Source organism: Peromyscus maniculatus, chromosome 1 (genome assembly GCF_049852395.1).
Source record: "Peromyscus maniculatus bairdii isolate BWxNUB_F1_BW_parent chromosome 1, HU_Pman_BW_mat_3.1, whole genome shotgun sequence".
Classification (NCBI taxonomy): domain Eukaryota; kingdom Metazoa; phylum Chordata; class Mammalia; order Rodentia; family Cricetidae; genus Peromyscus; species Peromyscus maniculatus.
The window spans coordinates 136,718,003-136,734,805 of record NC_134852.1 but is presented as its reverse complement, the minus strand read 5'-3'; the positions used below and the strand labels follow the sequence as shown (position 1 = coordinate 136,734,805).

The 16,803-nt window shown below is 48.6% G+C and overlaps 1 protein-coding gene across 1 annotated transcript in view; it reads left to right on the top strand.

Annotated features, from left to right (window-relative positions):
* The window catches only part of Il27 (interleukin 27), a 42,106-nt gene extending 25,344 nt beyond the window's left edge, over positions 1–16,762 (top strand). The window contains exons 3-6 of the mRNA XM_076562880.1: positions 13,043–13,203; positions 13,288–13,386; positions 14,715–14,873; positions 16,375–16,762. Coding sequence (XP_076418995.1) covers positions 13,043–13,203; positions 13,288–13,386; positions 14,715–14,873; positions 16,375–16,632 — 677 coding nt within the window. The 3' untranslated portion in view covers positions 16,633–16,762. The remainder of the gene's footprint in view (positions 1–13,042; positions 13,204–13,287; positions 13,387–14,714; positions 14,874–16,374) is intronic.
* The last annotated feature ends 41 nt before the right edge of the window (positions 16,763–16,803 follow it).

The window sequence follows — 16,803 nt, the reverse complement described above, 5'->3', positions numbered from 1 at the left end:
CTGGAGAATGTATGGGTCCCCAGGTACTGAGAGACTCCAGGCTTCACAGTCTCCTTTGCTCACATTGTGCTTCCCAGTCCCCCGTATGCTCTGCCTTCTGCTGACCATCACAGTCATGGCAACCACATCTTCAGTGATGAGGGAACATGAGTGGTCTCGCTGCTGGGCCTGGAGCAGGGACAGGGTGAGTAAGGGTCATGAATTTTCAGAATAATACAGAAATGGACACCTGACAATGTTGTTAAAAAATACTTGCTTTGTTTATTGGTATTTTTGAAACAGGATCTTGCTACATAGCCCAGCCTGGCCTCAAACTCATGCCAATTTTAGTGCTATGGCCTTCTAAGTGCTGAGATTACAGGCATGCCTGCAAGGTTTTTTTTTTTTTTTTTTTTTTTTTTTGCTTTTTCAAGACAGGGTTTCTCTTGTGTAGCTTTGCGCCTTTCCTGGAACTCACTTGGTAGCCCAGGCTGGCCTCGAACTCACAGAGATCCGCCTGTCTCTGCCTCCCGAGTGCTGGGCCTGCAAGGTTTTTTTTAAAAATAATTTTTATTATTATCATGTAGGAGCCAGGAGTGGTAGAACACGCCTTTAATCCCAGTGCTTGGGAGGCAGAGGCAGGCAGATCTCTGTGAGTTGGAGGCCAGCCTGGTCTACAAAGTAAATTCCAGGACAGCCAGGGCTGTTACACAGAGAAACCCTGTCCTGAAAAACAAAACAAAACAAAACAAAACAGAAAATGACCACATAGGAACTGGAAAGATGGCTCAGTGGTCAAGAGCACTTACTGCTCTTGCAGAGGACATAGTTTCATTTCCCAGCACCTACAGGGTGGCTCAAAGCCATCCGTTACTCCAGTCCTAGGCGATATAATGCCCTTTTCTAACCTTTGTGAATACCAAATACTCACATGGTGCACTCACAAAATAAAATGAATAAATAAATATGATAATAATAATAATAATTAATAATAATAATAATAATAATAGCTTGGGCTGGAGAGATGGCTCAGTGGTTAAGAGCACTTAACTGCTTTTCCAGAGGACCTGGATTCAATTCCCACCACCCACATAGCAGCTCACAACTGTCTGTAACTCCAGTTCCAGGGCATCTGATACCCTCACATGGACAAGCATGCAGGCAAAACACCAATGCACATAAAATAAAAGTAAACAAATAATTTTTTTTGTTTTTTCGAGACAGGCTTTCTTCTCTGTGTAGCTTTGAGCCTTTCCTGGGACTCACTTGGTAGTCCAGGCTGGCCTCGACTCACAGAGATCCGCCTGGCTCTGCCTCCCGAGTGCTGGGATTAAAGGCGTGCGCCACTACCGCCCAGCACAAATAATTTTTTTTAAAAAGAGTATTTTTGGCTGGGTGGCGGTGGTGCATACCTTCAATCCCAGCACTCAGGAGGCAGAGCCAGGTGGATCTCTGTGAGTTTGAAGCCAGCCTGGTCTACAGAGCAAAATCCAGGACAGGCACCAAAACTACACAGAGAAACTGTCTCAAGAAAGAAGAAAAAGAAAAAGAAAAGAGTATTTTTGAAAGTCTGTGGTGGCACATGCCTTTAATCCCAGCACTAGGGAGGCAGAGGCAGAGGGATCTCTGTGAGTTGAGGCTAGCCTGGTCTAACGAGTAAGTTCCAGGCTAGCCAGGGCTCTTCCTGAATAGGAAGAACTTTTTAACTTAGCTACAAGGACTTGTAGAGAAAGAGTAAGACACACTCAGGGTGTGTGGAGACTTTTCAAGGGGGAATCCCAAGTGTGTCAGTGATAGCTAAGGATAGGAATTGGGAGACTTTTGAAGTTTCATTGCTCAGGAGGTTTCTAAAAGTCTCCTCTCTGCTGTATTTTTTCTCCTTTTCAGTGCGTGGGATTACAGGGTAGTTCTGGAGGTGCCTTGGACAAAATTGTAATTATATAAGATAAAACATGGAAGCATGGAACAGAAAGGTCCCACAAAGGGGTTGGAATATGTCTTTTCCTGTAAATGGGTTTTCTTGTGAGATCCTAGAAAATTACAGGTTTACAGTTGGGGAAAGAGAAAGGCCACAGATGCTTAGGCCTATAGCATGATTCATCGCTGTTTTAACATTCATTTGAAATATCTCTGTGTGAAAGAAACATTGTTTCTATAGCAAATATTGACAATAAATGTATTGGAATTTTTTTAATGTTAGGTTTTGTGTGCGTGCGTGCGTGCGTGCGTGTGTGTGTGTGTGTGTGTGTGTGTGTGTGTGTGTGTGTGTTTGTATGTCATGTAGTACCCATGGAGGTCAGAAGAGGACATCCTGATCTCCTGGACCTGGAGTTAACAGACAGTTGTGAACCACAACATGTGTACCAGGGATTGAACCCAGGACCTCTAAAAGAGCAACAACCACTGAGCCATCTCTCCAGCCCCATATATTGGAAGTCTTGACTCTCAGCTGGCAAGATAATTCAACCAGATTTCCAGACTCTTTTCCATCCCCATGTTCCTTAAATTTTTTCTTTCTGTCCTCAGTTAACAAAGCCAGATTGCTGGGTTCAGATCCCAAAGCTACCGCTTGTTAGCTCTGTGAGCTTGGGAAGGTCTTTCTGAGCCTTGTCTGTATAAAATGAACATAGGAATTTTGGGAGGCGGAGTTGTTAAATGAGGAAATAGTTGAAATATAAGTCCAGGTGAAAAAGTTACAGACCTCCAAGAATATAAGGCTAAATCTTTTATTAGCTATCAGCAAGAGCAGGTTCTTGCCCTAAAAAGCTCTCGACACTAAAGCCCAGAAGTACAGAGATTTTTAACAGCAAAACTCACAATTAAACCATTGTCAGGTGTAGGCCGGAGAAACCTGGTAACATTTGAGTTGACTATAAATTCAGCAGCTATTTTGGTTATCATCTGGGCCATGATCAGGGTCATGAAAAGTCCCAAATGGGATGTGAATGTGTTGTTAAGGTGGATATGACTGTTCGGGGGGATTTAGGGACTGAAAATTGCCTGAGCAGACACAAAAATGGAGCCAGGGTAAGATCACAACAATGTCTTAGTCACTGTTCTATTGCTGGGAAGGGAAGCCATGACCAAGGCAACTCTTATAAAGGAAAGCATTTAATTGGGGACTTGCTTACAGTTTCAGAGGGTTAATCCATTATCATCAAGATGAGGGCATGGCAGGGTTGAGGTGATGCTCATGGCTTTGGAGCAGTAGCTGAGAATTACATCCTGATCCAGGGAGAGAGAGAGAGGTTTGGCTGGGTGTGAGCTTTTGAAATCTTCAAGCCCATCCCCAGTGACACAGTTCCTCCAACATGGACATGCCTCCTAATTTTTCTTAAATAGTGCGACTCCCTGATGACTAAGCATTCGAATCTGTGGGCCTATGGGAGCCATCCTCATTCAGGCCACCACACAGAACAAGGCCGTTCGTTATCTTGGTCACTTCATAAGCATTTGACGACATTATAGTTCTATTCCACTACATTCATCATGAGCCTCAGTAAGAATGACTAGGGCTGTGATTACGGCTTACCCAGCCCAAGGCCCTAGATTCAATCCCTAGAACATTAAAAATAAAATAATAGACAAAATTTAAAAATAAAAAATAGAGCAATGACTGGGCCACACTTAACTGATGTTCCATCAATATCTATATCTACCCATCTGTCTAGCCATCCATCCTCTGTCTCAGTGCTGAGGATCACACCCAAAGACTTTCTCTTTTCTGGAGAGGGTAAGGGTAGTTGAGACAGGATCTTTCCTTGTAGTGCTGGGATAGGCATGCACAACCATGCTCAGCTCTACGCATTTGTTTTTTACAAAGGAATGGAGGACAGAAAGGAATGACCTGTCGACTGTATCCCGAAGGCTCTCCTCACTCATCCACTCCCTGGACAGTTGACAGGTTTTGATTTATTTATCAAGTAGGTTAAACATTCCTAACTCAAAAATCTGAAATCTAAATATCCTAAATCCTCTGTGTGTGTGTGTGTGTGTGTGTGTGTGTGTGTGTGTGTGTGTGTGTGTGTCTGAAGGTGGGGCAGGGGAAATGCCCCACACCACCAGAGCTGGAGTCAGTTCTTCTTCCGTCATATACATCCTAAGGATCAAGTTCAAATTGTCAGGATTGACATCATAACCCATTGAGCTTTTTTTTTTTTTTACATTTATTTATGTATGTGTGTCAAAGGCCAAAGAGGGTTATATGATTCCTTGGAGTTACAGGTGTTTGTGAGCCACCTAATGTGAGGGCTGTGTTCGAAACCCAGGTCCTCTGACAGAGCAGGAAGCGTTCTCCACCACTGAGCCATCTCTGTAACCCCCAAGCTCCCAAGCCATCTTTTTTAAAGTCTTTTTTTCCCCCATGAGAGGGTTTCTCTGTGTAGCCCCGGCTGTCCTAGAACTCACTTTTGTAGACTAGGTTGGCCTCAAACTCACAGAGATCCACCTCTCTCGTGCTGAGAGTAAAGGTGTGCGCCACCACCGCCCAAAAGCTTTTTTTTCTTTCCATTCTGAAACAAGGTTTTTTTGTGTAGCACTGGTTGTCCTGGAACTTTCTCTGAAGACCAGGTTGGCCTTGAACTCAGAGATCCAACAACCTTTGCCTCTTAGGTGCTTAGATTAAAGGCAAACCGCCAGGGTTTTGGTTTTTCAAGAAAGGTTTCTCTGTGTAGTCCTGGCTATCTTGAACTCTCTCTGGACCAAGCTGGACTGAAACTTAGGGATCCAGTTACCTCTTCCTCCTGGATGCTGGGTTAAAGGCATGTGCCACCATCACCTAGCTAAAAAGCCTTTTTATTGTTTTTGTGTGCATGGATTCGGTTTTGCCTGAATGTATGTCTGTGTGCCATGTGCATGCCTCGTACCTGGGGTGGGGGACAGAAGAGGGCAAAGGACCATCTGAAACTGGAGTTACAAACAGTTGAGTTGTGAACAGCCATGTGGGTGCTGAGACTTGAACCTGGCCCTCTGGGAGAGCAGCAGATGCTCTTAACCTATGATCTGTCTCTCCAGCCCCCAGTGAGCTATCTGACAGACTCAATATAATCCTTTTGAGTGCCAATGTGATGCCGCACTGGGATGTTCCACACTTGACCTTATGTGACTCCAGACAAAGTGTCGGAGCATTGGAAATACATAACATTGCTTCTCCATCTTGTGAGATCAAATGTAAACAATACAACATCACTTCTGGGTGTGTGGATTTTTTGTTGTTGTTGTTTTTGGTTTTTGTTCCTTTGTTTTTTGGGGTTTTTTTTTGTTGTTGTTGTTGTTTTGTTTTAGACAGGGTTTCGCTGTAAAATGGTTCTGGCTGTCCAGGAACTTGCTTTGTAGACCAGGCTGGTCTCAAACTCACAGAGATCCTCTGCCTCCTGAGTGCAGAGATTAAAGGTGTGCACCACCACCACCCGGCTCTAGCTGTGTATATAAGGCACATATGAAAGAAATAAATGTGTTTAGTCTTGGGTCCCTTTCCTAGGATCACTTTCTGTTCCGCTGAGTCCTTGGCTCCTCTGGGAAGGCAACTGCTGCTTGCTGAGCCCCATTCTCCAAAGGAAGAAACAAAGATCAGAAGGTGACGTTCAAGGGTTTCCCAGAAAGTGAGAAGCTGAGTGCCTGGTCTGACTCTCATCTCAGATTAGCAAAATCTGGTATTTTTTGCTGTTTCCTGTGGGTCAGGCCTTGTAATACCCACTAATAGCTGAACCCCAGTCTTACCAATGCAGGGCCCCATGATTACTGCTTCACATACAACGGCTTGGTGAGCCCTCCAGGTGTATCAGTTTGCATTCTTTGTCTCACGTGCAGACGGTACAGATAGGAATCTGACAGTTGAATAACTTGCTACCCAGTGCCCTGCTGACTTATTTATTCATTTTTTTTTATTTTTAAAGGGAATAAGACATAGTTTATTATGGAGCCTTTATGAGTGACCATGATCCTGGAACACAGGTTTAGGTTACCCCAAATTCCTTGTTCAAACATGGAAGCAGTTTCACAAGGATTTTATAGTGTTACAGAACAAAGAAAGTCATAAATCAAGGCAAGTTTAAAATACATTGGTGGGTACAGCAGACAAGAAGACACATTGAGATGGGGGAAACTTATAAAGGTCCAAAATGATATTTGATGACATTCTTAGCTTTCCACAGTACTGGATTCCAATCTGCTTATCAGTCTCTGCAGACAGACTCCTTCCAAGAGACTTTTTTTTTCATCAACTCATTTTACATCCTGGCCACAGCCTCCTCCACCTTCACACCTGCCCACTCCCCACCCTGCTTCCATCCCAATCCTTCCTCTTCCATCTCCATCCAGGAAAAGGGCAGGTCTCCCATGAGTATCAATAAAACATGGCATATCAAGTTGCTGTAAGACTAAGCACCTCCCCATGTGTTAAGGCTGGGCAAGGAGACCCAGTAGGAGAAGTAGGGTCCCAAAAGCCAGTGAAAGAGTCAGAGACAGCCCCTGCTCCCACTATTAGGAGTCCTACAAGAAACCAAGCTAAACACCTGTAACATGTATGTAGAGTGCCTAGGTCAGTCTCATGCAGGCTCCCTGGTTGTCAGTTCACTCTCTGTGAGCCCTCGTGAGCCCAGGTTAGTTGATTGTGTGAGACTGACCCCTCTGGCTCCTACACTCCTATCTCCTCCTCCCCCACAGGATTCCCAAACTCTGCCTAATGTTTGGCTTTGGGTCTCTGCATCTGCTTCCATCAGTTGATGGATGGTGCCTCTCTGATGACAGTTGGGCCAGGCACCAATCTGGTCACAGGAGATGGCCAGTTCAGACTACTTATCTGCTATTGCTAGGGATCTAAGCTGGGGTCCTCCTTTGAGACTGTCATTATATATCCTTGGTTGTCCTGGAACTCACTATGTGCCTACCATCCTGTGCCTAAACATGTTGTCATGGAACCAACAACCTTGGAGGACAAGAGGTAAAGTCTTCCTTTTTCCCTGTAAAAGGACATTGTAAAGTTAGGTCTAGGAATGCAGGTCTGTCTAGATGCGGGATGGTAGGCAGGAGAGAGCTGGGCAATGAAGTCCCTTGTTCATTCTGTGAGTAGACACTGTAGGATTTCTCCTGGTGGGCTCTCAATGACAGAATGTGCGACACATGCCTAGAATCCCAGAACTTGGGAGTCTCAAACAGAAGGATGGAAAGTTCCAGGCCAACCTGGGCTATATGGCAAAATCCTATTTTTTTTTTAAGTGTGTGTGTTGGGGGGTGGGGGAGAGCCTGGCATTGTGGCACATACCTTTAATCTCAGCACTCAAAAAGTAGAGGCCAGTCACCTGTGAGTTCTAGGCCAACTTGGTCTACATAGCAAGCTCCAGGCCCACCAGGGCTACACAGTGAGACCCTGTCTGAGAAGGGGGAGGGAGCTGGAGAAATGGATCAGCAGTTAAGGGAGCTTACTGACCTTTCCGAGGACACCAGTTCACTTCCCAGCACCTTTGTTACTACAATTGCCTGTAACTCCGGTTCCAGGGGATCGAACACCTTCAGTTGCTATTAGCACCCACATGCTATAAACAAACCCCAATGCAGACATACACATATAATTAAAAATAAAACAGATGTTTAAAAAAAACAAAACAAAGCCCCCAGATGGAGTAATACAGCCACATCCACCTTACTGTTGGAGGGCGAGCATCAGGGGCTCTCCACCTGGCTCAGAAGCCTCCAGGTGAGGCTCAACTCCAGGCCTTCCTGCCTTCCCCACAGGCCATCTTGATGGCACCATGGGGCTAGTTCTGAGCTTTGGCACTGATGTCACATGACCTAGGGATTTCCCCAGTGAAGCACAAGCTGGAAACACAGGAGCTGAGTTCCAGTCTCCATTCTGTTACCGCTCTCCACGTGCCTCCGGTAAGACTTTCCTTCCCATGGCTCCGCTGAAATCAGTAAATACTGCCCCCCGGTTCAGGGTTCCCCCAGCTCTGGAGAGCCCGCAGGGTGTGGGAAAGAACGAGAAACTTGGCAGATGGCCCTTTCACTCTTGCTCTAGGTTTTAATTTCCCTGTAATCAGTGGCTGACTTTGAAACCAACTGTCAAGTCTCAATGAGGAAACTGAGGTCCAAGATTGGCAAGTTACACACGAGAAGCCACACCCCCAGCTTCCTCAGTTCCATTTCTCACCTCTTACCACATCCCTTCCATTTCCTACTGGCTCCAGGCTAAGCCATAGCACCTGAGACACTGAAGTGGGAAGAGTTCAAGTTTGAGGCCAGCCTGGGCTACATGAGACCATGTCTTTTTTTTTTTTTTTTTTTTGAGGCAGGGTCTCTCTGTACTGTAGCCTTGGATGTCCTTGCAGACTATGCCAACTTCATAGAGATCTGCCTGCCTCTGTTCTGAGTACTGGGATTAAATGTGTGTGCCTCTGTGCCTGGCTTGAGGTCCTGTCTTACAAAACCTTCATAGCTATAGATAGACAGACAGATAGATAGATAGATAGATAGATAGATAGATAGATAGATAGATAAATAGATATAGATAGATAGACAGAAGACAGACGATAGATAGATAGATAGATAGATAGATAGATAGATAGATAGATAGATAGGTAGATAGATAAAGAGATAGACAAACAGACAAACTGACTGACCGACCAAGCAGTAGGTGAGGTTCAAAAATAAAGCATTAAGGGCTAGCAAGATGACTAAGTGAGGCCGGGCGCCTGTTGGTGCACGCCTTTAATCCCAGCACTCGGGAGGCAGAGGCAGAGGCAGGCAGATCTCTGTGAGTTCGAGGCCAGCCTGATCTACAAAGCGAGTTCCAGGAAAGGTGCAAAGCTACACAGAGAAACCTTGTCTCGAAAAACCAAAAGCAAAAAAAAAAAAAAAAAAAAAAAAAAAGATGGTTGATGGCTAAGTGAATACAGCATTTGCCATACAAGGCCGAGGATCTATAATGGATTCCTAAACCTGAATAAAGATGATATAAGATAACTGACTCCACAGAGTTTTCCTCTGACTACCACATGTGCGCTTTGACACACATGCCCTACACACACGCACACAAATGATAAAAAATTAATAATAATAATAATAATAATAAAGCAGGGGAAGGGCCGGGCGGTGGTGGCGCACGCCTTTAATCCCAGCACTCGGGAGGCAGAGGCAGGCGGATCTCTGTGAGTTCGAGGCCAGCCTGGGCTACCAAGTGAGTCCCAGGAAAGGCGCAAAGCTACACAGAGAAACCCTGTCTCGAAAAACCAAAAAAAAAAAAAAAAAAAAAAAAATAAAGCAGGGGAAGGATAGAAAATGCAGAGACAACTGGATGCTTTGGGCTGGGTTTTGAGGAGAATTGTGTAATTCTCCTGAGGGAATTCTCTCTCCTGAGGGAGAATTTTATTTGTGGTGGGCCATCTGAGAAGGTGAGACAGGAGTTAGCCGGGACCTTTCAAAGAGTAAACTCTTCAGATACCTGAGGAGAGGAAGGAGGAGCAGCAGGTGCAAAGGCCCTGAGGATCTGATGTTCTAAAAGCCACGAGGAGGCCGGAGGAGGCCGGTGTGGCAGAAGCATTGCGTGGGAGTAGAGTGAGCAAGACACACCCACTGCAAAGCCCCCGTTTGCGATAGGATCCGTGTCAGGAGGGGATGGCCGTGACCCCAGGGGAGCCAAAAGGGAAAAGGTCCAGGGCTCAGCATTCGGACAGGCGGAGTCACTTGGGCAGTACTGGGGACAGCATTCCAGGTACAGCACTCCAGGTGCTAGAGCCGGCATAAATGAGGGCGCCTCCAGCTGGCGGTCAGGGGAAGTGATGAAGGCCAGAGGGACTGGCAGGGAAGGCCAGGGTCCCGAAGGCTGTAATCAGAGAGGTGATTTATTCATGAGGGGGACAGGCAGTGGGAGGGCCAGTGGACAGAACGGAGGGAGGACCAAGGGCTGTGCTCCATGATGGGAGTGGGGTGGCTGTGCAGAAGACCAGACCAGTCTCTGTTCTTATCATCCCCTAGCCCCGCCTCCCAATCAGAAATGGTGGATGAGCTGCTGCTCCTGGGACACGACAGCGGACACTTGACTGGACCAAGGTGTTCTGGTCCGGTGTCCCTTTCCTTCCCTACAGCACTTGAACAGATTCCACGACTTGGTATCTCCCTGGCACTGTGTCGCAGGCATCTCTGAGTGGACAGTGCTTAGGCAGAGCTGAGGAGGTGGGGTACCCGCAGGGGAAGCCCCCTTGGTTTCTGTCTCACAGCAGGAAGCCAGTAGGGAAACCCCACAAGTCCCAAAAGGAAAGTGGGAGTTTGGGGAAGAGCAAGAAACCCCCATGCTCTCTCAGAAGATGGGAAATCAAGGGTGTGGCTGACAGCAGGGTTGTGCCAGAAGGGACGTTGTGGTTAGGCTCCATCCCTGACCATGATCTTCATGGTGCTGAAACACGGACTACTGTGGGTGGTGGCTGAGGCTTGAATCTCATACAACCCCAAGCTGGCCACAGGCTGAGCCTCAGTTCTGGTCATTGGTTGAGATCTTATGCTAGCCTAAGCTTTCGCCTCACCTGAGTCACAGCCTCAGTCAGAGGCTGCACAACTCTGTCACTGATGAAGCCCTAAGCCTAACACTGACCAGCCACAAGCAGAGGGTTCACTGATAGCCCCAAATACAGAGAGAGCACATACACTCACCCCAGACTAGGTACTGAGTTCAGCCCTAGTCCAAGTTCTGACCCTCGATATGGACTGAGCCATAATCCTGTGTGACTCTGCCCATAGAGTGAGCCATTGTCTGAATAAAGCTGATCATGATAGCATGGCCTTGAGATGGGTCTCCTTCAGCCCTGACACTTGGTCACAGACACCTGAATACCTTCTCTCAGTGCATCAAACTAGTCCCCGCCAGCCCCACGCAGACTCATTCCTCACTATGGAGCTATGATTTCCCGCACACTCTTCAGCCATCTGGTAAACCAAATGAGGGGATGGATGAGTCAACCCCACCAAGTCCCCTCTTATGGGTAATTCCCTTACCTGGCCATCTGTCATTCAAAGGACAATGGACTGGCAATGGCCCTTGGATACTAGTGACAGCAGAGATGTATGAGGAGGCTGGGTCTTTTGGGTCCCACCAATGGACAGAGCTATGTGAGTGGACAGAGTCCCAGAGGTGCGGAGCTGAGGGAGGGGCTGGACCTGGGAGCCCAACCGTGGATCTGGAGCTCAGATGGGCTGAAACCCTAGCTTCCCGCCACCCCCATGGTTCCCCCTCTAGGAAGGGAAATTACATTTCCCCATTTTAGAAGGGAAGACTCAGTGACAGAAAGCTGAAAGTACAAGCAGGACAGAAAGCGAAACTGGGCGCAGCCCCCAGTATAAGACCCCCCTGCCCAGGAGATGGCTGCACACAAAGGCTGGGCCCTGACATGGGCCAGGTGACAGGAGGCCTTGGCTGGCGTGAGTCGGAAGCTGGGACTGGGCAGAGGGGTGGGAGGTTTGGTGGAGCCTGGGAGAGTTTAACAGGTAGAGTTGGGGCAGAGGGCTGAGGGGCAACACTTTGGCCAAGCTAATGGACACTGCCGGCTGACAGTGGGAATGAGCCTGGTGTGAGTGGGCAGGGGCTAGAGCAGTGAAATTACAGCTTTGCCCAGGCTGGACCAGTGATGGGACCCCTCGGCTGGGAGGTGTGAGGAGGACTGGATAAGCAGTCTGGCCAAGAGTGGGACTATGTAGACAAATGAAGACTGAGAGCTGAGGACAGTCGGAGGAACATGGTGTGGGGGGGGGGGCGTGTGCTGAAACAAGTGGTGACTGGGACCAAGGGGGCAGCCCCTCTTGAAGCTTAGAAGGTTGCCAGTCTGCAGCTGGTAGCTGAGGAGCTAGGGACAGAACTGTAGGGAGAGAGGCAAGTGGCAGGACGGGGCGGGGACCAAGAGCTGGAGGACCAGGGCAGGATTCACTACAAAAGGGGTCTTGGAGTGTCCAGAACCTAGAGCGGCGGTAAGTGGGTATGAGTTAGAACAGCTTAGTCTGGGGTGTAATATTTACCAGGGCCCAAGGGTACATGCTTTGTCCTCATCCTAGAGCTAGGTAGAATTGTGTTTTGCTTTACTCTTCAGGATGCTAGAGAGTCAGAATGGTTCCCAAGCCAAGAAGCCTGAATGCCAGGGATCTCAGGCACTGCCTACTTCTGAAAATCTGTTAACCCCTACCGAGGGCACTTAGAGGCAGCTTAGAGATTATGAATGGACAGAGAAGGGGCCTGGGGAGGAACAGGAGTGGGGCTGGATTTGGGGATGGTTTTGGTTTGGGTTTCGAGGGGAATTGTGTAACTCCCAGTTGAGAAACCTCTGAAGACTGCCCTCTTCCCAGTGCCCCACTCCAGAGCCCTGCTCCCCCTTGGGAGCCTGGGACACAGAGATAAGAAGTGACCTGCTCAAGGGAGGACTAGGAAGCCAACCTCCTCCCTCCCCTGAGTGCCACCCCACCCCACGTCCCTTTGTACTATGCTGCTGGTTTATCCCAGAAGGGTTCCAGTGCATGATGGCTTACTGCCTTCCATCTGAGTCCCTGGAAGAGAGCCACTCACTGGCTTGGCTAGGTCTTCCCCATGGCCCTAGGTCAGTTCAAAGCACCAAAGCTGCCTGGGTGTGCCCAAGGAATCCTTGGCAGAACACCGTGTCCCCACTTCTGAGGCAGGTGGCTATTTTGTCTGAGTTCCCTGGGGAAAGCATACTGGCCTGTGATTGGACGGATCTAGAATCTAATCCTGCCTCCCTGTTCCTCTCACTGTCCAACTTTGGCTAGTCACTTTACCCAATCTCAAGGTCTTTCTCCACTGTAAAATGGAGAAAGTACTAGCGACCAGGCTACATGCATGCAGTTATGCAGGCAACTGACCAAGGGTGTTAGTGGGTGGGTGGGTGTGTCAAGATTCTACCTTTGTCTTCTTACAACAGTGGCACTTGTGCAGAGATGACACAGGGCAGCCTCTGTGGTCCAAATGGGGCTTCTGAGGGGGCAGCTTGAAGATGCCAGTGAAAGGGACAGAGCTTGTATAACTTGTCCTTTTCTCCAGGCGTCTCCATCTTGTCCCCTTTCCTCCTCTCTCCAGGGCTCAGCCTGCTGCTGCTACCCTTGCTTCTGGTACAAGCTGGTGCCTGGGGGTTCCCAACAGGCCCCCTGAGCCTGCAGGAGCTGCGCAGGGAATTCACAGTCAGCCTGTACCTTGCCAGGAAGCTGCTCTCTGAGGTTCAGGGCTATGTCCACAGCTTTGTGAGTCTCCCTGAGGCAATCGGGTCTGGAGGTAGGGACACCCCCGTGTCCCACTGGGCCCCACTAACAGAACTTACCCTTCAGGCTGAATCTCGATTGCCAGGAGTGAGCTTGGACCTTCTGCCCCTGGGACACCATCTCCCCAATGTTTCCCTGACTTTCCAGGCATGGCGTCATCTGTCTGTGAGTGAAGGGCACGGGCTGGGCAGACTGGCAATGAAGCATTGACATGGACAAGGGTTTGAGTGAATGTGGATCTGCAGATTTATGTAGTTACTATGCCTCCATAGCGGTGAAGCTGGAAGCCGAGGATAGTGGCACACATCTGTAATCCCAGTACTTGGGAGGCAGAGACTTCACTTGAGAGAGAGATAGGAGAGGAACAAAGGGAGATGGAGCACACTGGAATTTGAAAATGGGAGCAGGAAGAGGGTGAGAATGACTTTGGGTGGAGGAAGAGGTGGGGCTGGGACTGATTTGAGATCGGGAAAGGAGGCAGTTGTGGGAAAGAGACGGGCTGGTCACGGGGATGGAAGTTGGAGGTCAGGTCAGAGATGAGAAGACCGATGTGGACATGGGTGAAAACTATCCCTGGGATGGAAGAAGGGGGTGGAATGGGCAAACGATGGAGACTGCAGAGGGAGTTGGGTTGGAGTGGGAACGAGGTAGCAGAGCAGGGATAGATGTTGGAAACAGGATGTGATTGACAAATTGGATAGAGTAGCAAAGGAAGGAGTGGAATGAGGCTGTGGATGGAGGGGGATAAACTGAGTTGAGGCCAGAGAAGAGTATGGGCCAAGAAGGAGACGGGATAGAGCTCAAAGCAAAGGTGGGGGAACCCAAGAATAAAGCCAAGGAGGCAGCAAGATGCTCAGTAGATAAAGGTACTTGCTGTCAAGCCTGGCAACCCGAGTTCAATCCCTGGGACCCACGTGGTGGAAGAAGACCACCAGTTCCAGCAAGTTGTCCTCTGACCTCCACAGGTGTGTGCACACACACATACACACATGCTAAAAACAGACACGATGTAATAATATTTTGTTGGTTTTTTTTTTTTTTTTTTTTTGAGACAGGGTCTCACTATTTGCTCTGGCTGTCCTGGAACTCACTATGCAGACCAGGCTGGCCTCGAACTCACATCTACTTGCCTCTGCCTCCTGAGAGAGAGGGTTAAAGGCGTGCACCAATACAGCCAGCACAATCAATTTTTTTTGTTGTTGTTGTTTGTTTGGTTTGGTTTTCGAGACAGGGTTTCTCCGTGTAGTTTTGTGCCTTTCCTGGGACTCACTTTGTAGACCAGGCTGGCCTCGAACTCACAGAGATCCGCCTGCCTCTGCCTCCCGAGTGCTGGGATTAAAGGCGTGCGCCACCACCGCCCAGCACAATCAATTTTTTAAAGAGTAGATTTGAGGATGAAGTGGAATCTGGAATGAAAAAGAGACCCACACAAAGCTGGGGCTGGGTTTGGTGTTCTGCAGGTATCTCTTGACCATCCCCACTCCCTTCAATAGGACCCAGAGAGGCTCTGCTTCCTTTCCACCACACTTCGGCCCTTCCCCGCCCTGCTGAGAGGGCTGGGGAGCCAAGGGACCTGGAGAAGCCCAGAGAGGGTGCAGCTGTGGGCCACGAGGCTGGATCTCCGCGACCTCCACAGGCACTTACGCTTCCAGGTAGAGTGCCCACTGCACCCTTGACCCCTGGGATCCACAAGCAAAATAGGCTCCCTGGCTCCCTTCTGAAACACCCCTGTGAATCAGGCTGGGGAGACATTCCAGATCCTGTGAGTGAGCATCAGAGCCTGGCTCTGCCCCAAAGTCTCTGCCTGCTCTTGGGGATTGGACTCCAAGGAAAGAAGAACCCGGGGTCACCCAGGACAGACGCTGTCATCATCAGGCCCAATATCTGTTCTCCTCTCCCTCCAATTCTGACATTACTCAGATTCTCCTAGACATTTCGGAGGGCAATAGAATTTTTTCCTTAGTAAAAGGAGAATAGAAAACGCAAGCAAGATCGAGAAGTAGTTATGTCATACCTGCTGACCCTGGGGGAAAAAATCCTAAATAGCAAAGAGGGACTTCCTGAGCAGCGGCCCCCCAGGGTGACCCAGGAGATCAGTCCCACCCTGTTTGTAGCACCTTGCTCTACTATGGCCATTTTTTTTTACATAAAAAAAAATAGGTAAAGAGACTGGAGAGATGGCTCAGTGGTTAACAGTACTGGCCTCTCTTCCAGAGGCCCTGGGTTCAGTTCTCAGCACTTACATGGCAGCTCACAACCATCAGTTCCAGGGGATCTGGTGCTTTTTCTCACCTCCTTGGCACTAGGCCTGTACGTGGTGTACAGACACACATGCAGGAAAACACCCATACACAGAAAAGGAATGTAAAAGTTGATTTTTTTTTTTTTTAAATCTAGTAAGCCAAAAGTGTGGTGATGCATTCCTGTAGTCCCAGACACTTGGCAGGCTGAGGCAAGAGGATTGTGAATTCAAGGCCATGCTGGAGTTACATAGGAAGATTCTGCAAAAACAAACAAACACAAGAAGCAGAGCTGGAGAGATACCAGTTAAGAGCACTTGCTGTTCTCTCAGAGGATAAAAGCTCACAAACATCCACAGTGCCAGTTTCAGGACATCCAGCACCCTCTTCTGGCCTCCAAGAACACCAGCCATGCAGGCAGTACACATGCTCCATACATGCACGTAAAAATGCTCATACATACAAAATAAAAATAAACAAATCACTGAAAATTAAAAAAAACACACACACTTTTTTTTTGGCCTGCAAAGATAGCTCAGCAGTTAAGAGCACTGTTTACTCTTGCAAAGGACCCTAGTTTGAGTCCCAGCGTCCACACGGTGGCTCACAACCATCCTGAACTCCAGTTCCAGGGGACCTGATGCCTCTTCTCGTCTCTTCAAGTACTGCGCACATGTATTGCACATACATAGAGTACACACACACACAAATGAATAATTTTAAAGGAAAAGCAAACAGAGTAGCGGACTCAGATAAGATGTGAGACGCTGACACCAGAGGTCTGAGGTAGAGGCTGTCCAGAGCAATCATGGCCTGTGGTCATAGATGTCATTAGGAGGTGACGGGTAACAGAAGGAATGGACTCTTAGGTTTGTGAGGTGGCACTGTGTGACCCATGGATTTATTCTCACAGGTGCTGGCTGCAGGGTTCAACTGCTCGGAGGAGGAGGAGGAGGAGGAGGAGGAGGAGGAGGAGGAGGAGGAGGAAGGGAAGGAGCTGCTTCTAGGGGCTCTGGATGGCCCCAATCAGGTGTCATCCCAAGTGTCCTGGCCCCAGCTGCTCTATACCTACCAGCTCCTACACTCCTTGGAGCTTGTCCTGTCTCGGGCTGTCCGGGACCTGACGTTGTTGACCTCGCTCCAGCACCCAGGCCCGGCTTGGGGTTCCTAAACTAAACTGAAAAGTTCCCTCCTAGAGGGACTTTTAAGCTCCCTTCCCACATCCACTAAGACTCTAAGGCTGGGGTCTGGCCGACAGTGCAGGACAGTCTCTGGCCCATTTGCCTTAGACCAGGCAGAGTTTCACTAGTCCCCAGCCCTGACCCAATAACTTAAAAGCCCA